At 44.4% G+C, this 21,454-nt stretch overlaps 1 protein-coding gene across 1 annotated transcript; it reads left to right on the forward strand.

The window, feature by feature from the left end:
* Positions 1 to 456: 456 nt before the first annotated feature.
* On the forward strand, positions 457 to 19,957 carry LOC147252323 (ras-related protein Rap-2a). Its single transcript, XM_086220594.1, has 2 exons — positions 457 to 1,495; positions 18,301 to 19,957. Exons 1-2 carry the CDS (start codon positions 1,182 to 1,184, stop codon positions 18,536 to 18,538), a joined length of 552 nt encoding a protein of 183 aa, XP_086076720.1. The 5' UTR covers positions 457 to 1,181; the 3' UTR covers positions 18,539 to 19,957.
* Positions 19,958 to 21,454: the final 1,497 nt, after the last annotated feature.

The raw sequence follows: 21,454 nt of genomic DNA on the forward strand, positions 1-21,454 counted from the left end.
AAATGGTTTTTTTCAACTACATTCTCAAAATTTCAGTGTTATTCAAAATAAAATAATTTAAATTATTTTAATTAAATTAATTTCATTTGTTTGTCCCACTTCTGGCTCTGATATTCTTCCGTACAAAACAACTAAGGCACATTTTTTTAATTTTAGATTCTCTCCTTTCTTGTGTACAAACTGTTGCGTCTGCTTGGTTGTAGGAATTCTGTTTAGTGGAACAATGTTTACATAAGAGATCGATAAATTATGCAGTTATCCACTATTCTGAAGTCTGGACAGGAACACACACACACACACACACACACACAAAATAAATGCAGCGTTGCCATGGCAACAGCATCCGGCGCAATCTCCTCCTCTTGGATACACATCCCCGAGCTGCCCCCGTGATTGGTCGAGCCGTCTTTGGATGTCACTGGGGCAACCGAATGATGGGAATTTTAACACATGAACGGAAATGTAACCGTTGAATTTCACTGGCTCCCTCCGCGCGGACCCCATTCAAGCGCGCGTGAGGGTCACAGAAAACGGACGCGGCTATTGGTCAGCTCGGATGTCCGTCCCGTGACGAGGGCGGGCTCGTACTCGCATTGCCTCGGTACGGCAGCCGAGCGGGGACCGGGGTGGTTACGCAGCGGCCGTGGGTCTCCACCCGAGAGTATGGCGGCGGGGATTGCACCGGAGAGCGAAGGAGAAACGGAGACATGCCAGAGATGGTGAAAAAGAAACAAAGAGACGCAAGTTGTTTGATTGAGCGGCGACATAGTTTAGCTGGTGCTGTTTTTCCGAGGCGGACTCTGGTTTGTGAGATTGCTCCTGCAGTTGATTCTTGAAGCTGGTCCAGCGTTTTCCAGTGTCCTCGATGGAGCAAGTTTGTTTTTTATGATGCACACGGAGGGGTGAGCTAAGCAGATGAAAACGCTCCACAACACCGGGCCACGTTCTCTTCCTCCCTCCGCTCATTCGGGATAGCAGCAGCCCTCGGATGCTCGTGTAGCCGCCGGAGTCTGGCCTGCATGGGGGGATCTCTACCATGAAATCCGTCTCGGGGCTCCGGGTCTTTGTGCTCTGTCATAGCTTTTACTGACAACCCCTTCAAAATGGGACACGAATTGTGAATGAGATCGGATATTTATGACGCGCCGAGATTGATACCTTACGACTCCATTTAATCCACGATGCGCGAGTATAAAGTGGTGGTCCTGGGAAGCGGTGGGGTCGGGAAATCCGCCCTCACTGTGCAGTTTGTCACCGGGACGTTCATTGAGAAGTACGACCCCACCATAGAGGATTTTTACCGCAAGGAGATCGAAGTGGACTCCTCGCCTTCGGTTCTGGAGATCCTTGACACCGCTGGTACCGAGCAGTTCGCCTCCATGCGGGACCTTTACATCAAAAACGGCCAAGGGTTCATCCTGGTCTACAGTCTCGTCAACCAGCAGAGCTTCCAGGACATAAAGCCCATGAGAGATCAGATCATAAGAGTGAAAAGGTTGGTGAAATAAGACCTAGAGAGTGAATATGAGTGTTTGGTGGTCTAAGAGGCCCTGGTGTGTCAGGAGAGGGGCCTCGGCCTGGTCATGGGGATGCTGTGCATCTCCGGGGGCAAACAGAACAACACATGCCTGCTCTATTTTGGTCCACCAGGTCTCCTCCTCCTCCTCTTCCTCCTCCTCCTCTGCCTCTAACTCTTAAAACGGCAAATACATCTTAAAGAGTGCAGCTCCCAGCTTCTATGTACCGGTATCTCTCCAGGGTTCCTGCACGCTTTGTGGTGTTTAAACCTGCAGAATGATGAACCGGGCAGATCTGAGATCAGTCTCTCATTCATAACATCACAGACAATCAGCCACTTTGCTGTTTTCTGGCACTCCACCGTGGCAGATGCTGCAACCTCTGTGAAACACTGAGCCCAGGATACCCAGGACCCTGCAGAAGGGTTAGCACACCAGACGGATCTGCACAAGCTGTTTAGGAAGGAAGAGGACGTCTGAGTGCTGTAACAGATGATGTGAGGTCACCGGCGGCTAGATTAGAGGTTAGCTCAGGCTATTTTGGGTTTTTGGTGGTGGTGGTGGTTCTTGTGTACCTGGTTACGTGATGTTCTGCTGCTGCTGCCGCCGCCGCTGCTGCTGCTGCTGGTTAAATCGGTGGTGATTGTTTCACGCTGGGCTGCGACTGAGTGGGTTCATCAGTCACTGCGGGCGACAGTGAACATGTTCCAGTCAACGCGGGGAGTCCAGTACGCTCCAGAGACTCCAGGATGACCAGCCAGGAAGCAGCTTACAAGCTCATGTTGTTTATTAAAGAAGCAGGTTGCTGTAGATCAGAGACTCCCTGGGGGGGGGGGGGGGGGGGGGGGGGCTCCAGACAGTTTCAGGCCAGGCTCAGCGAATGGAGGGGGAAAGACTATTAGTTCTCAAAGGGACATCATGTAGATCAGCCTAAATGCATGTGATTGGGTTTGGACATGCAGTTGCTGGAGGGGAATTTTAGCGTTTTAGCTTTTTTTTTCCAAGGGTCAGAGATTAAAAAAAAAAAAAGACTCAGTTTTGATGTATTTAAACATAAATATTAGGCCAGCTCAAATAACGTAACACTAATCCTGTATGGCATCAGAAACTAAAATATATGTGAGGAGGTGTGTGTGTGTCTGTGTGTGTGTGTGTGTGTGTGTGGGGGGGGGGGGGGGGGGGGGCTTATTCCAGGCTTTGTCCAGCACGTGTTTGTTGAGATGAGCACCAAACAAAGAAGTTTTCTGAGACTACGACTGACAGCTTGGAATATTCCTGCAGAACTACAGTACTTTAATCCGACGCACATTCGTCCTTTCGCGAAGGATTTGTTGTTAATTCAGTCCCATTTGATTTGCTCCGTCCAAACCTTCTCAGTGAGGCTAATCTTTGCTCTGCTCAACTCGGGGTCCAACAACAACCCTGCAGCTACCCTTCCGAGAGAATAGAAGCAAATTCAAAATGGAATCAATTTTGCATTGGGTTCTTGCAGGAGTGACAAGCCAGCTGCATTTTCAGCTCTGCTTTGAAAATTTCAGTAAATTATATGGCAGTACGTGGTGATACATAGTACCGTGATGTGTAAGAAGGCCGAGCAGGTTTGAAAAAAAATCCACTTGCGATTATTTTGACTGATATTATTATTTTGCCGATGATTCAAAATGTTCGAATTATTATTGAGTCGTTGACACTTAAATTGAGAATATCTTGAAATACTAATTGTTTGGTTTTTTGTAGAGATCAGTACTGTACCAAGATGTTTTTTCTTGAGTCTAAAATACCATTTGCATGCTGGGATATCGCTGCTGCGCAATACTTAATATAGAATAGTATTTTGACACCAGTTTGCAACTTTTTATATGCTCCTATAAATTGCTGCTTCAGAGCGAAACAAAGAACAGCCCCCCCCCCCGCGACTGTACGAGCTGAGCTTGGCGACATTTACTTCCCGTGTGTGCGTGTGTGTTTATGTCAGTGTGCGCTCACACAGCAGATGCAGACTGGCTGGTATGTGACTTCACACTTCACACAAGAGTCTGTTGTCACAGCAGAATTTCTTTTCTGTTGCGCAAACATCACACCCCTCCTACACAATAGCTGCAGTCTGTGTATCGTCTGCAATCAAAAAGTTCAAACGCGAGACGATTTTTGAAATTGCGAGGTCGTTCGATTCTTTCTTCTTCTTCTTCTTCTTCTTTTTTTTTGGTGCTTTTGAACAGGGTTCGTTTGAGTGTGTCAGTGAAAGCTAGAAAACTGGAAAGCAGGTTGGATAAAAGTTCAGTCTAAATGCAGAAATCCATTTGTATTGTGTTTGCTAGCAGGTTGGAGACATCAGCATTTTCCTTTTCCTAAAACCGGAATAGCAAACCTTACTTGTGAAAGATGGTGCTGAAAATCAGTTTCTTACTGGAGCGACGGCGTCACAGGGGAAGTGTAAACACATTCCAGCTGTTTGAATGAAACCGTGCTCGGGACTTCATGTCGTTTAAAGCTTCTGCTGAAGTTGTACAAGGAAACTTTTCTACAATATAGGATGAACATACATTCTTCTACTAAACCGATTCATATAAATACATTTTCCGCTGATGTAGGTGCAACAGAAGCAAATGACTGCATGCAGAAATTAGTAACCTTTGTTGATGTGTTGATTAGAGCGGTTCTTCACCCAGAACATGTACTTTGTTTAACAAGAACTTGCTGTTGGATTTCTTCAATCAACTATGTTTTCCCGGCGTGACTTCTTGTTGAACCCTGAATTTCGCCAAAATGCCAGCTTCATACTTGTTACTTGGAGACCGACGCTCAACAGTGCGACTGTACAAAGGGTCGGTTTGCAAACGCTCGGACACATCGTGAGGAATGATCCACGTCTTCTTTATGCTGTGATTTGTGCTAAAAACAGATTAAGACAGTTCTGGTTCTACACTCTTAAGTTGATGTCCCGTCTCCCAGCTTGGCCGTTGACTCTGCTGCCAGATGTTTACGTTCTGTCTTGCAGGAGTCCAGTTCTGTAAACCCGCACCAGCAAAACTCAGAACAGACCTGTTAACCGCAATATGTTCAAGTCAAATACAGACCTGCAGTGACCCGTGACTATAAGCCCACTGACCCGTCCTGTGACGGTCACTCGCTTTAATGCTCCTTCAGGTGTCCATGTTTCCTCAGCGTGGCTCCAACGATGTGGCTAGCTTGCGGCTATTGAAGGCAAAAACTTTTTGAAACTTTTTTTACACGCAGTAATTAGCCACCGACAGTGTAATTCTGAACACAACAAACATCTCCAAATGTCAAACCTGGTTTTAGACGAAGTGCCATCTACAATTTGGTATTCACCGCCGGTTGTTTTTGACTCGATGTTATCCATTTTGTTAGCTAGCAGCAGCAGCGGCTCCCACACGCTCACGGTTGCACCGAATTATGACCGTTGGTCGTTTTTAGCTCACAGTGTTTGTAGATGGGTACTGGACAATTCCTTTGAGAGTTTTTAAACAGACGTTAATCGTCTGTCTCCATTAGCGTCCAACAACAGGTGAAGTACAAAGCTAATGTTTTCTGGATTCACCAAGAAGTCCTGCAGAAGAAAAACCATCTCTATGAATCCAAGAAACTGAACTAACAGTGAGTAATTGATGCACAAACGATCGTTTTTTTGTTTGTTGAAGTATCACTTTAAAGATCAATGTAGAACTGGCATACGAGCGCGTCCTTCTGATCGCCATAATTACTGACTGACAAGTGAGTCATGAGTTCTGTAGTGAAGAAAAATCAGCCACAAGTTCTCGAGTGATCCAGCAAACTGAACTCTTCATGCAGCGTTTGTCTGAATCCTGTCTGTGTTCGTGACACCAGCGACGTTCCTGAGATGACAACTCGTCTTGCACCATATTGTCTCGTTTGTCCGTCATAAATTTGTCTTTTTTTTTGGTTTTGGTTTTGGTTTTTGCGGACAAGGTTTCATTGTTCTTTAAGTAAGTCAACGTATGCCTGCGAGAAGTTTTGAGTGGCAACAAAGTTCTGTGAGAAATACCACTAAATACTGGGAGTGTGTGTCTCACCCACTGAAGCTGAGGTGTAATTTTAGTCACGATATCATGCAACGGTGTGAATCTAGTTTAAAAAAAACAGAATCAGGACAACAGACAATATTCCTGTGTTCTCAGCAGAGATATGATATTTGCGAGAACTCTTGATAGATTTTTGACATCCCGCTCTGTGAGAGGAGAGGTGTGTGTTTCACTGCACTTAAACACGTTTTGCAGCACCGTCTTCTGTCTTTCTCACAAAACCGAGCATCGGCAGGACTGCTACACGTATGAGAGCCTGTCTCTCTCACACAGACAGCGCTGCAGGAGGAAGGAAAATAGGAAAAAGTAACAACTGCAGTCATTTTGAGCCAGAATTTACCTGCCTAATCTAGACGGATCAATAACCTCATCAATGTATCTGCAATCTGCTTCCAGCTTTTTTCCGAAGCTGTTTATCTGAATGGATGTGTCTTATACTCTAAATCTGCTCATCATCACCCCATCGGTGAATCTTTACCTCCCTACCAAACATGCATGTAAGCGTGCCTATTTGATGTCTTCTCTGTTGTGTAGATCACACTCATTATGACTAATTTTAATATTATTTAGTTTCATTTAATCCCTGAGAGAATCTTCTGTGCTGGTAGTGTTCTTGAGGACGTGCAACAAGTTCAGGAATTTTCCGTCGTGTGGAAAATCACTTAAGGGTTGCAGAGGAAGGAAATCAAATGGGTCGAGACATGAAAAGCCTCGGTTCATCACAAACAAACAACAACCCATCCCTTCCGTTTAACGTTGTCAAGCAGGCAATGTGAAGAAGAAAGAGAAGCTACGCTACCAAGCCAGATTATATCCTGCGTGTGATGCTGTTGTCTCTGCCAAAACATTGGTGACCCGTCAGGAGCGTATCTGCAAAGGCTCAGGTCAGGGGCGCTGCGGTGCGTCGCTCTTATTCGGAACCCTGTCATCGTCTATCAGCGCCTGCTGTTAGTAGCAGAGGCAGGCTTTAGCGGCGAGGCCACGGCTGCACATGATTACACCCCGGCTTGCCTGCGTGCACCGAGGGACCTCATCACTCCTCACTCCAGGGATGGACAGTGATTGGTGGCGTAACGGGGTTTTTAAATAGCCATGGTCGGAGGAGAGTGAAGAGGAATAGAGGTGAAGTGCCGTGACGTCGCACAGTTGGGCTGATTATTGCAGGAAATAATCGTCTTTCTTTCAGTAAATAAGTTAATTCCAGCTGCAGGTCTACTCAGCACTTAAGGTGTACAAACATTTAATTACAGGCCCTGGCTTGTTCATGTTGCTCCAATTAGTTGAGAGGCTCAAAACCTTCTTTCACTTCCGTCTTTGATCATTACAAAGAAATTGGGCAAAAGATCTGAGCTAATTTCTGGCAATACTTGACAGGTGAAGCGGTTACTAGAACGTTTTAACTGATGGTGGCGCCGATACTGAGAGCTGGGCGAGAAATGGGTTTTATCTCCAGCTAGAAAGCACTTAGAGAGCGCCTCCCTCCGCCAAGCTGAACTCAGAGCCGCTGCCACTTCACTGGCCAGGCCCTAATTAAAGCTGCCAGCAGTGATGAGCTGGCCCAAAGAGAACACACCTATTATTAGTATACACTTCAGTACACTTACTTACATTGCTGTGCATCACTTAAAGACAACTTAGTGAAATGCTGGTGTCACAAAAATGGTTGTGACATCAAGCTTACTTCCTGTTTTATTTAGTGTGTCCTGGATAGAATCAACTGCGCACCAAATTCCTAAAGATGCATATCTTGATTGTGCGTGAAGACTGACGCACACACTGTGGCGCCAAATATCACTTCCTGCATCCTCTAGGTGGCGTGAGAGAACTCACGTCCCTGACTCATTACACCTCACCGCAGTTTCGTTCTCTATGGTGAAATATCAAAGTTGGTTGTCTCGCCGCGGTAATGCTTTTCAACAAACTCTCCCAGCCGTCAGGTTTCTGAACACACTTGTGTTGGATCTGCATTGTCCCACTAGGATGAGCACAGCAAAGTGTAAACATTTAATTTCCTGTTGCCACCAGGTGGTGCTATGACTAATCGGCTCAAAAACTTAATGGGCTCCCCCCCCTGGCCCTTTCAACACTGTTCCACCGTGTTTGATGAACATCAGCCTCGTAGTTTTTATATTATCCTGCTGAGAAACAAACACCACGGAAGACGTGTGTCCTTGGTGGAGGCAGCAAATGGGAATATGTTTTAAAACGAAAAGTAACTTGAACACACTCCTGTTACACAGACATCATTGTGTACCTGCTGAATATTCACTGCAGTGGAACAAAGCAGCGTCCCTTTAAACTTTGGGGTGGATCCTGGATGGTCTTTTCTTTTTCTTTCACTGACAGAGTATTATTGGACAATGTGAATTCCTCAGGAATAGAATAGTTTCATGAAAACATCAGTCATATTCAGGGGTGAAAGTGGCTTAAAAGTCTTGCCGGAACTGTACGCACGCAAGGGCATGCGTTAAAAAAAAAGCACACACCCAAAGGGCGTGCGCCGCCGACGAAGTTTTACGGTTTTTAATCGGTTTTGGGTGATTTTTATTATGGTTTTCAGGTGTCTATTCCCCACACGACTGCAGCCCCCATAGCTACACCCTTCCCACGCTACGCCTGGAAATGCTTTGAAAACTGCTTTTGACAGTAATTGCCCACTACACAACTGCGAACAACAGGGAACAGGCAGACATGCGTACATGAAAAAAACAGATCATCAATATCATTCAATGATTTATTTAGCAAAATATCAGTTTACACTTTACAGTGAGTGACAACACAAAATGTGGAAAATTTCAAGAACAATCACTAATTTGATTTTGCCCTCTGTTTTGTTTTCTTTCTCTTTTTTTGTGAAAGCAGAACAGTGTGGTTTTAACCAATCAAAACTAACAATGCTGGTCACGTGACCCACGTGTCCGTCTGTCAGCCAACCAGAAACGCCTCGCATGCGGAGATGCGCTCATGGGCACGACTCCGTGTCAAGGCGGTTTCACACTGAAAGCGCAATGCGCAGGCTGCGCGGGGGAAGTCCATTCATTGTGTATGTGGGCGGGCTGTGACGTCACATGAGCGCAAACCAAGCCCGGCAACTCGGTAGCGCTGCGCTTGCTTGCGCCCCACCCCGCGCCACGTCTGCCGCGTTCAGTGTGAAACCGCCTTCAGACGTCGTTTTCTTTATTTAATATGGGATTTTGACAGCTCCCTTCTCCTCCTTTTTTTAACGGAACTCCGTTCCGGCCGTGAATATTTTATCGGAACTGCGTTCCGGGCCGTTCAGGCTCACTTTCACCCCTGGTCATATTAAGAATAGATCTGGAAATAAATTCAAACATATAAGATGTCTGTAGTTACTTGTAATCGTGGGGTTGGCTGCTGTCCACCGTGGGGGTCTGCGCTCTCACAGCATCCGTCTACTTTCTGCCGGGTCTTAACTCATTAGCATGCAGCGCCAGATACATTTGATTGATCAAATCTTCCAGAATGAAGACCTTTTCTACAACCAGTCATTTTTCAACAGGGTTCTACCACAAAATAAAGTTTATAGTCCTGATGCAAAAAAAAAAAAGAGAAGGAAATAAGATTAATTAATCAAGAATAAACCATAAAAAAATGAAGATTGGAGTGCAGACGTAAGGATTGTGACAGCCTGAGCGACTAAAGCTGCTCTGAATGGCAGACGGCAGCAGCGTGAACATGTTGTCTTTAAGTATCATTTACTGATTCTCAGTAGGTGGTACCGATGATGTTCTGGGTGCTTCTAATCACCCACTGCAGAGCCTTCCTGTCGTGCTCATTTCATGCCAATTTATGATGTTTCCAGTCAGGATGTGACTGCTGATGACTTTTTAGAATTTGCCTGTGGAGGAATGTAAACAGCAACAACAAACATACTGCTGAGTCCTGTGGGCAGATTAAATGGTCGGCAAACACCAAGAAGACCAGGCAAACACTCTCCACCTCCACTCATCCCTGCGGAGTCTTGTTCTCTGCCGGACCTGAGCACGATCCGTGTTTAGATGTCTTTGAATTAAAGGAAAACGAGTGCAGCTATTTCAGCATAACTTAACTAAACCATCGTCGGGTAGCCACATCGGCAAAACATAAATAATGTCAACATATTTTGGCTGAAGCGTCCGCGGAGGCTCCCATGGCCTTCTCAGGCAGTCGAGGCTATAAACATGACATCAGCTGCAAGGTTCTGTCCCCTGTGTGTTATATGTGGCTGTGTATATCATATTATATTCACCGTCCTAGCTGAAAGCAACACCTCGACCACAAGATCCCCACCTCCTCAGACAAACCTTACAGTAGGGCTGTTCAAGTTTGCCCAAAAAATAAAATCCCGATTTTCTTCTCTCAAAATCCGATTTTCGATTACGATTATTTTGTGAAATGACAAAAGGCATCTGTAATATTTTTCCACCTCCTTTCAGTCTTATCATATGGTACCCCACGTGGAAATGAAGCTGGCACAGTAACTTGCTTCGGAGTTGGTGGTGGTGTGGCCACATCCCCGTTCCCTTGTCACTGCTGCCATTCTGACGGATGTTTTTTTTTGGAGGTGTTGAAATAAATCAGTCGTGCTGCTTTTAACTGCCACTGACTTAAGACAGACTTTACAACGCGGAGTACTTTGCTCTTCATCCGAAGAGTCAAAGCCGAACCACTTCCACACAACGGACTTGCTCTTCTTTTTGACAACTAAATCCAACGCCGACATGTTTGTTTATAATGTGTAGGAAGCGCGCGATGGGAGGACAGAGGCTCACTACGGCAACTCAGCGCAGCCCAGAAACATGAACAGGGGTCTCTACCGTAATTACCCTAGTTAAAGTGAAAAATCAATTTTACGTTTTTAACGTCATCCCAACGTCATAATCGCGATTACGATTTAAAATCGATTAATTGAACAGGCCTACCTTGCGGTGACTATGCCCTCAAGCCCCGAAATCTGTAATATAGTAAAAGTGCAGTAGCCAGTTAAGTGTATTACTGTAGTATTACTGTAAGAATTGCTTCAATATGACAATCCATAAGGCTGCACAGTTTGGAAATAATATCTATTTGATTGTTATGATTCATATCGTGATATGATTTGAGATATAAGACAGAGTGCTTTTGTTTACATCATTATTGTTTTATTGAAAAACCTCATTCGAATGATCCTGGTTTGATTTTTTTTGTGTGTGTGTCGATCTGAATCAAAGATGCTTTCTTAAGTCTGTAGAATATGTTGTGTAGACAGGACACCGCACCACAATATTTAAAATAAGGTAGCCACCTCTGCTACCTTCCTGCGATTTAAGAAATTGCGGCAGGTCAATATTGGGACTTTCAATTCTCTTTGATTTATAGTGCAGCCTTAGCAACACATGGCACCTGTGCTTGTGCAGTGTATGCTGATGATTCCTGAATGTTAACACACACTCAAAAACGGAGGTATGAGATGAGAACAGTTGTGTACTTAGAGGTCATGTTCCCTTCGAGGTACATTTGTTTCTTCAAAAGCACAATACTGGTCTTCAAGAGGTCAGAAGTACACCTTTTGACTAACAGAAAGGTTACAAGGTAAACTAAAGGATACCAGCACCTGTAACACACTGCTACCTTTATTATCGTATGTCAGCAGACTGAAAAGTCTCATTGAAGTGTTACTTTGGATAATTTCGGTTGAACAACGGCATTATTTGGCTACTTGAAAAAACCCTTAATAAGCTGTTTGTATATCTGAAGGTTCTCGGTCCGGTCCTGGTATATCTCAGGAAGTTTTCACTTGTGTGCCGTGGTGATTTAGCCTGCTTTGAAGTCTTTTGGGTTCGGCCTGAACAAAACAGATCAAGCACTTGTTGACAAGCTGGTTTGGTGTGGTCACAAATGACCTCTAGTGTGTTGCATCTGTGTTATGAACATGAGCAAAAAATGCTCCTGTAACAGGAGTTTTGCATCGCAGACAAATTGTAGTAGCTTTTGTAGTTGGAAAAATAATAAGATGATCAGTGCAGAAAAGTTGTAGAAATATGCACCAGTCCAGAACACCTACTTCCTGTATCTGATGTCTTAATGACAGCATAGCTTGGAGGTAGAGTGGTTTTCTAGTAACTGAAGGGTCACTGGTTCCATCCTTGCTCCCACTGGTGAACCTCTAATTGCTCTTAATGAGTAAGTCGGTTGGCAGCCTTCACCATCTGAGTGTGTGTGTGTGTGTGTGTGTGTGTGTGTGTGTGTGTGAGAGAGAGAGCCAGAGAGAGAGAGAGAGAGAGTGTGAATGGGATAACACTGTAAAGTGTTTGAGTGCCGCTAACGTAGAATAGGACCATTTACCATCGCTGTCTTGCGGCCCCGCCCCCAGACATGTATACAAAGTGAATGTTTCCACATAGTTTGGCGTTACAGACAAGAATTGATCCGATTTTATTGATACCATTGTCATCAGCAGTTCTACTTGTCCGTCCAATTCTTTTTCGATTTGTTTATTGATTCCTCATCAATTTTTTTAGTGTGGAAAAAAAGAGTAGGCCAACATGTTTTCAACTGTTATACTAGCTCTCTGAGTTTGAACGCATTCTATATAAATAACATTGCTCCTCATTGATTCCTATTCAGAGACACACACAACGTCATTGTTCAGAAATGAGCAGCTGTCAGACACATCGTGGTGGCACCACTAAAAGGAATCCGTAAGCTCAAAGATATACAACATTGAATTTTTGAGTTAACGATTCGGATTTTCAAACAATCCCGGTTTCCATCCTCATTTGCCGTGATATAACACATAATTCAATCTCGAAACAGAACATGCATTTGGACTTCCTTGAGGTTCTGATGGAACAGTTTTGGCATTTAACCTCTTGAGGGGTTATTAATTTTGTAGTTGTGGAGGTTCCACATTTGGCCAACATGTGAGGGAGGTCTTTCACAGAACATCTCTGCTGTTCCTTTTTGACGTAGATGGATTTTTTTTTTCAACTCGTCTTTGAAACCGTACATTTTGTTCGCTCACAGCTGCTTATCTACACGTTTAGATGAGGATTCGTAGCAGTGCTATCATGAGTCTGTTTGCTGATCGGTGCTGATCTGTGAGCGTCCAGTGGGATTTTAGAGCTTTTTCAAATGAAAACTGCTGAGTACTAGCCTTGATATCATTTATTCTTTAGAAAAGCAGAATTCTTGTAATGCTTGTTAGAGGATGTTTACAAAAGACAATCCAGGGATCTATCCTCGATGAAATCTTTCTTTGCCTTGATGTCGTGCCAAAAGAGAGCAGCTTATTGCTGTTCTCTGATGCAGCCAAATTCTCTCCGCTGACTGATTTGAAGACTCTCCTCAGAATAGCTATTTGGAGGACTCCCAGTACACAGTTTGTTTCCAAAAATCTGCGACTCTTCGGCCACCGGGTTCCACCCTCCGTCAGCAAGGCCTATGTGAGTTGATGCGTCATGCATTATAGATGAGATGAGTCTGGGAATGAGTGTTTGCAGTCAGAGTGCTCCAGTGCAAGCGCCTTCAGGCTGTCAAGCTGAAGGCTATGGCATGACATGTTGTTTGTGCTGTTTGTGTCACAGCACCAGCACAATCCAGCTTTGTTATTCCTTTCTCTTCTGACGCTTGCATCTAATTGCACTGACTTTCTCGGTGCAGAAGTCCCGCTTCCTCCTATCAGCTGTTGCGGGGTCCAGACACAGTGTTGCCCACACCCTTTTTCATGGATTTTCAGTATCCATGGCAGGCACCGTCTCACACCTCCTGGGAGTAGAAGTTTCCTCCTCTGTTACTATGACTATATATAGACCATCTCCTGTTGTACCAGACACCTTTGTGCTGGGCCTCTTTATTGATGAGGCCCACAACTTGTATGGAACTGCCCAAACTTATCTTTTTTCCAATTACAACGAACTGTTTGATTTGACTTTAATGGATAATTCCTGTATTTTTCAATTGTGGCCTGTTTTCTCATCTCATTGGGTCTAAATCAGAGGTTTTCCAAGTGTGAGGCAAACCTTCCGACGGGATGCTCCAGACAATTTCAGGGAGGTGAGAGGATTAGTTATTGAAGGTCCTCATGTTCAGAAGCCTTCATATAGGTTAAATATGGTGAAGAGATACAGGAGTTTTGGGTGAATTTTTCTGCTGTTCCTGCCTTCCGAGAGTCAGAAGCTAATACGTGACTCAGTTTTCATGTATTTGCTGTACTCTGATGCGATGTGTGCACTGCAGTGTTGGGCTAGCTCAGCTAAATATGGGAAATAGCAGACAAATAATGATCCTCCACAGGCATCCAGGAAAATAAGGGAGGCCCACCATCTCAAACCCCTGGTCTAGAGACAACATTTACTGAAATTGGTCCAGTATTTCCTATGCAACCACCAACCACAAAATGGCGGTGAAATCCCATGAGAGCATTTATCTGGGAAGTACGTCCACGCTGACGGTGCTCAGAGTGTTACTACTGGTGTCTGACAACATCACAGCAAGGGTCCTCAAAGTACTAGACATGTTTCTGATCTGTAACAGAAGTCTTGCGGTTTATTGTGAAGGGAGTATTTTCATAATGTAGTCAGACACTGAAGGCTCATTTATGCTCTCTTCAACTTTGTCGACATCTTCGGCTTCATCATCCTCTGCTTATCCGGGTTCGGGTCGCGGGGGCAGCAGCTTCAGTAAGGAAACTCAGACCGTCCTCTTCCCCGCCACTTCCACCAGCTCTTCCGGGGGAATCCTGAGGCGTTCCCTGGCCAGCCGAGAGATATAATCCTTCCAATGTGGCATGGGTAGGCCCTGAGGCCTCCTCCCATTTGGACGTACCCAAGAAAACTCCAGAGGAAGGCGTCAAGGAGGCATCCTCACCATTTGTGCTCTCTTTTAATATGAAAATAGATAGTGTATCCATCACTGCCCTCTTACTTTATTACGTTTGATACTTTGGCATTGATGTGGAGCAAAAATCCGCTAGAGGGCAGTACAGAGTCAAAGATTTCTGACAAACATAACGGTGGAGTAGATCTTATTAATATTGAGAAAGAGGTGAAAGAAGCAGTGGCAGTTTATTGTTTGATACCAACCTGCACAAACTCTTTGCAACAAGTCTGGCTATTTTTTTTCTCTGTGTCTAATGACATGTCTGTTTCAGCACAAAAATAGACATTTGCCCTGAGGGATTTCTGTCATTAAGAGGTTGGGGTTCAAGGCGAATTTTGGCATGCCATGCCAGACAGTTTTCTGACGGAAAGCCTTTGAGGCAAACTTCTCCCTTGTGCACTGGCCCACACAGCCCCCATTGGTACTGCTCTGTTTGGTTCGTTAGCTTTCATGAAGGTGCCATCCATATCTAACCCTTATCAAAAACGGCATCCCACAAGAGTGAGTCCTAAACTCCAGAAATGGGTCTTAGTGAGTTTTGCTTAAATGCCTGATATAAGGTCTGTGGGCTCAGGCTAGCCTCAGATATTTGAATGCTTTCTTCCACAGCGTGAAATATGTCAGCAAATACCGTAGAATTTAGATGCTAACAAGTAGTAGAACGGAACTGCAGAGGTTGTCAAGAACATTAAATGCATCACGCCAATATGTAGAAGAAAGAACAGGACGAGAAGTGATGCATTTGTGGTGCAATGGCTTTATAGTCTCATATTGGTTGCATTGCATTTTTAGTACAGAGTTTTTTGTCGGCAATAATCTAGAATCCAGTATAAAAATATTAGTGGTCTCTGGTCCAGGGAACCCATGGCGACGCTCAGTTAAGGTTTGGCCTACCAAAAAAAAAAAATCATCACCCCTGTGGCACTCTATGAAGAGCAACTGTGAGAGCTTGTCACTGGCAAGCTGGGTAATGTTTTAACCAACCTGTACGCTACATTTTCCTCTGAGGCAAATACCATTTGAGGCAGGAAAAGCTGGAGTTGGTATGAAGCTGTATGTGATGGTAGATGATATATAACATTGCTGGCCTCCCGCTGGGCCCTTGAGTGATCTTGAGCTGGAGATTTGAGCCCAAACCATCGCTGGGAGCAGACAAGCAACTCAAATGGCGGTCTTACACAACAGAAGGACGAGCCACCTGTAGCTTCTCATAAATGGATGCAGCTATTAAAGTTTTGTAATCTGCCCACAAACAAGTATGTGTGTGATTTCTGCAGTAAAAATGGAAATAGAATTTATGGCTCAAGGAAAGGCAAGAACTGCCTACTGATGATGTTCAAAATAGCTCTCTTGCTGCTGGTACTGACACCAGGAATGCAGTGAAAGAGACCTGGGCACTGTATGCTGAATGTAAAAGCTGAGAAGCATGAGCTGTAGTTTCTCATGCAAGTCTCCTCGGAGCTGCTGGAACACTATCACCGTCTCGCTTACACACCGACCGACCCGTGACATCGCCTCTTAAATCCTACCAGGTCCCCTTCAGCTGGTGAGCCGATCCTGGGAACAGGATAGTTGTGATGAAAGTTCACTCCGGATAATGTATTCAGGAGTAGATCAAAGTCAGCTTCCTATTCTGAGCGAATTTAAGCTTATTTAACGCTGAAACCTGCAGCCCCCTAGCTTCTGAGAGGTTGCCTGGCTTCTCTCTCCGGCTTCTTCAGCATTTGTCATTTCCTTGTAAACCTGTTTCCATAGCAATCAGGAATGAGGATGGGTTTTTTTTGTATAAATAATTTAGGAGCATGTATATTTCATAGTGCAATGGCAACTTTTGACAACCCTAATGATGATGCTGGTTATTTGAGAGTCTTGCTTTTCTGTGACAGGACAACGATGCCGCGAACAAAGACATTTAAACTTGAAATCCAACAGATGCTTGTTAGTCTCATACCCAGATAAGGATGAAAGTGATGATGTGTTGTCTACCAAAGGACAAAAATTCACGAGCTGTGATCTTTTATCTTTGTTATCTCTTCGGATGTGTTTGAAATGCCTCAGAGCATCAGAGTAATGTAGAGATTAATTGCGTCAATCCTTTTAATAATAATTATAGTACAGTATCCCATTTACCAGAACTGAACGTCTCCTCTGGCGGCCCACTAAGTAGTCCAGTTCCGCGGTGACATGTTGCACTCCAGCAACATGGCAGAGTGTTCAGAGCTCAAAGGATTATGGCCACTTCCCTGGCCTCAGGAGTCCAGGCTTTATTCCCCCGTCTCCTGATCTCCACTGCTTCAGATGTGATGTTTACATGAGGCTGAGTGGGCAACGCTGAGGTTCCATTGGTTGGTGCCTCGCAGCTACCAAGTGCTGTAAAAAGCTGGCATATTTCTGACTACCTCCCACACTTTAAAGACCATGTGAACCTACCTTATTACTGCAATTTTGGCCCTCCACCCACAGTAAACCTGTGTTTTATAACCGTGGATTTTGAAAAGACCTGAAAAGAGTATCTTGAAAAGTTTGGAGAACGTTTAACTTTGTTAGGTCCGATCCTTAAGGCTCATCTTTTTTTTGATTTATAGATTTTCACGGGGAAAAAAACATCTGGATTCCTGTGATGAAACAGTTCTGTCTAAATTCGACTTTAATTCCAGTGAGGTTTGATGTTTCCATATGTTTCCTTGACTCAGAAATGACTCAAAGAGCATGTACTTCCAGGGCTGCACGATGGTGCAGTGGTCAGCACTGTGGCCTCACAGCAACAAGTTCCGGGTTCGAGTCCCGGCTCGGGCGCGGGATCTTTCTGTGTGGAGTTTGCATGTTCTCCCCATGCCTGTGTGGGTTCTCTCCGGGTACTCCATCTTCCTCCCACCATCCAATGACGTGCAATTTGGGGACGAGGCTGATTGGATTCTCTAAATTCACCGTAGGTATGAGTGTGAGTGGTTGTTCGTCTCTTGGCCCTGCGATGGACTGGCGACCTGTCCAGGGTGAACCCCGCCTCTCGCCCAAATGCTGCTGGGATAGGCTCCAGCCCCCCGCGACCCTTACTCGTAAGGACTAAGCTATATAGTATATATACTTCTACCAAGGGGACTACTTTGTTTGTTAGCAGGATATTTCAAAACTATTCAATGGATTTTGATCAAATCTGATGGAAAGATGAAAGGAAATAAGAGATTAACTTCTGAAAGTATAGATCCTGAAGAATGTTGTAGCCCATATGCAGTACTGTTGTAGACTTTTCAGGACATGTCACTCACTGGGTTTTATCATCCTGTTTTAATGTGTATACGATGTACCGCACCAAGAAGGGGGGATGCAAGTCCCCAAATTTGAAAAAACAAAATTCCTCTGATTTACAAAATGTTGCTGTCCACATTTTATCATGGCCATGTTAGCGTACGCCATCCAAACCGCCATCTTCTGACAAAACGAATGTAGTTTATCTGCTGCAATCACTTCACATTGAAATAAAACATCGCGCTGAGATGGAATCCAGGCCATTGAATTTTTTGTGGCCATGTGAAATGGTTGAAAGACAAATGTTTTGGCGTCTGGAAATCATTTTGATCGTATTCTGGATCCGTGATGTGGAAGACCTATTTTTGGTGGTTGAGATGAAAATATAGAACCAGAATTTAATGAGAAAATATTGATATTCTGTATCCAGGTAGCCAGGTTGTCAGAGGTATGTGCTGTCTGAATGCTTTCCAGTTCACGTGGGTACAACTACAACCTTTTGAAGGGTAATTGCTTGTCTCCTTAAAAAGAGGACGTTCAGTTAAAATGTCACCTTGCTTTTCTGCTGCTTCTTGGGTCTTCGTCTGACATGCGTGTGTGGGTCTGTGTCTCAGGTACGAGAAGGTTCCTGTCATCCTGGTGGGGAACAAGGTGGACCTGGAGAGCGAGAGGGAGGTATCGTCCAGCGAAGGCCAAGCCCTGGCCGAGGAGTGGGGCTGCCCTTTTATGGAAACTTCGGCCAAGAGCAAAACCATGGTAGACGAACTTTTCGCTGAGATTGTTCGACAGATGGACTACGCTGCCCAACCGGACAAGGATGACCCCTGCTGCTCTTCGTGCAATATACAATAGCCCCGTGGCCTCTGGGAACAGGCCGTGCAAAAAGATATCGGAGGTTACTTTGACTTGCAGCAGAGAGACACACTCACACATACACACACACGCTCATGCCAATTAAATGGAAGACACATTTATGGTTGAACGCATTGGAAAGCATTACATCAGCAATGTTATGTGAGTAATTAATAGATTTTTAATGAGAACTGCCAGGAATTTGCCACAAGAGAAAATGACAACAACAAAAAGGAACACGCCCTCGCCTTATGTTACTCTCATATTTGTTTTTAATCTTCTCAGTCTTGAGTCGCCATCAGAAACAAATAACAGATCAGGATCTTTACTGTGAGGGTTGTTGAATAATCTGCTTTGAATTTGTTTCCTTCTGCTTTTGTTTGTACGACACAGAACACCGAGATGCATTTTGTGTGCGCAAGTAGCTACGATACACTAAACCAATAACAGATTCCCCTTGTCTGAAACATTAGGGATGATTTGATTTCTTTCTACTTTTTCTCCCTCGTAGCTTTTGGGAGGGTTTTTTTGTTTTGTTTTTTCTACTCATCACAGGGCTGAACCAAAGAGGTGACCTGATACCACCTCTGTTTTCTGGCCCCCCTCCTCCCGCCTTCCCTCCTCAAGTCGTTTGAAGGAATGGAGAGAAAATGGTGAATACTTCTTTCTTCAAATACCGGTGCAGTCGTCTCTTCTCCATTGTTCTCACTCTGAGATAAAATAGTAAACATAGCAGAGTCTTCCACATATCGTGCGATGTTTTGTTTTCATCTCTGGGAGACTCTGACAGCAGTTTGCTCAGTAGTAATAAAACTCACCGCTTCATCTTTCAGTGTTTGATTATCTCTACACACTATCTCCCTATTCTTTTTTGGGGAACAGGTGAAATTTAAAGTGAAGATGCCAACGTTTATCATACTTTTTTGTTTTGTCTCCTCTGGTATGGATATGAAATGGGATGTTTCACCTTCCTGATCCCATTTCTTTATGTACTCGGAGTAATCAAATTCATAGTAATAGTAACGACAATGGCGATGACGATGATGATGATGATGATGATGACGATCATAAGAACACATAACGGTAGTGTAAATATTTTGTATTGAAAGTGCCAGCTCCTACAAAGATGACTCAACACGTGTAACTGTCAACTGTATGCATGGCTAGTAAACGAAAAAAAGGACTTCTAATGTTTGAGATTAATACAGGCTGTGGAAATGTGCAAACCAAACACATGCAGGTCTGGATCTGGACACTGTCTCAACTGTACATCTTTTCTGCCACGGGAGCCAGACTTTCCCCCGTGTTGACCATTTTCATTGTTGATTTTATATTTTTTTATGTGACCATTTACTCTTTATTCCCTCTCTGAATGGTGACACTGTTACATTTGACACCTAAACAATAAAAGTGCGTTCAACACTCGACTGAGGCGCCGAGCTTAAGTGAACCTGATTGAATGAATGGACCCACTAAAAGGATTACAGCTTCTTTGGGGGGGGGGGGTGTTAACATCATATTTCTTTCATATGGAATTCTGCATATTAACAATTGAATGCAGATAGATATTATTTTCTCATCTGTGTATGCATTAAGGAGCTGAGACACACAGAGACCAGCTGACTGCCAATTAGCTTAGCACAATGAATGGCAACAGACGGGAAGCGTTAGCATCCCTCTGTCAGAACATAATCAGCCTCATCCTTTCTCACAAACTCAACCATGATTAGTTGCAGCTGTCAATCCTCCAGTTGTCAAACACTTTTGTTTTGTTGACCTCGTTTACAATGAGGTACTGCCGAGTCAGGAAAGCAGTTCCGGCTCCCTGTGTGACACTAAGATGACAATATTTGGTCATTTTGAATTTGTATTTCAAACAGAAAGTTTTGCACAGCCTCAGATAGCTTTATTGGGGGGGTTATCTGACGGCTGCTGAAGGAGATATGCTAACACTTTCCATCCACTACCACTCACTGCGCTACTCTTAGCTAACTAGTCCTCTGTGGGTCTCAGCTGCCCAGAGCACACTGCAACCCTTTTTCTGTCCTTCACCAACTGAAAGAACAGCAATACTAAGATGCTGCAGGTAAGGATGTCCACAGCGGTGCTGCCTGTCCTTGTTCTGTATTACAGGTGGCTCTTCTCCATGTGGTTTGTTAGATTTGCTGGGGAGCTCAGCATGCTGCAGCCCTGGTAGACAAGATTAGAAAATGTTTGTGGGTGCTTCTTCCTGTACGGTGAGATCCATTCTTAGCAGAGCTGTAAACAGTGGCATGAGAGGCCTCCACTTCTGCAAAAAAAAAAAAAAAAAAACCTTCTCCTTCCTCCCACATGATAATTAGATAGCTGCTTGGGGAAGTTTTACTTTCCATTTCACAGCAGGAGTGAAAGGTGATATATACCTCCAATTTTGTTGTTGTATTGTCAACACATGTTCTGTTATGAATGAGTGCATAACGACAAGCATGTGTTGGCCCTGTGATGGACTGGCGACTTGTCCGGGGTGAACCCTGCCTCTCGCCCGTAGCCGCTGGGATAGGCTCCAGCCCCCCACGACCCTTAACAGGATAAATGGATGGATGGATGGTTTACAGGCCCACCAGAGCCGCATACAAATTCATCCGATCAGAAGCAATCAAGTGTTTGGTCTGCCAGGACTTGCTGGTCTGTTCATTTTCATTTCTTCTATCTCGGCTTGAGCCAGTGTAAACATTTTCAAACCAGTTGATATTAAGCCAAACATTGGACTGATACACAGAATTTTACCAGAAGGTGTCCTACTTCACGCTGCAGCCTAGTGAAATAGGCTGAGCCCCACACAGAGGCTGCACCTCCAGTCATTCACATCTTGGCTGTCAATTCTCGTGACTTTCAGGACAAATGTCTGTGACGTTCCTCTGAATACAGACATTGGTG

The sequence above is a fragment of the Aulostomus chinensis genome, chromosome 12 (assembly GCF_037954235.1).
Source record: "Aulostomus chinensis isolate RoL2024-O1b breed Wild chromosome 12, RoL_Achi_v1.0, whole genome shotgun sequence".
In the NCBI taxonomy this organism is placed as follows: domain Eukaryota; kingdom Metazoa; phylum Chordata; class Actinopteri; order Syngnathiformes; family Aulostomidae; genus Aulostomus; species Aulostomus chinensis.

Coding starts and splice junctions, on each gene's coding strand:
- LOC147252323 (XM_086220594.1), top strand. CDS start 1,182: ATGCGCGAGTATAAAGTGGTGGTCCTGGGAAGCGGTGGGGTCGGGAAA. Junction 1,496..18,300: donor CAGATCATAAGAGTGAAAAG/GTTGGTGAAATA, acceptor TCTGTGTCTCAG/GTACGAGAAGGTTCCTGTCA.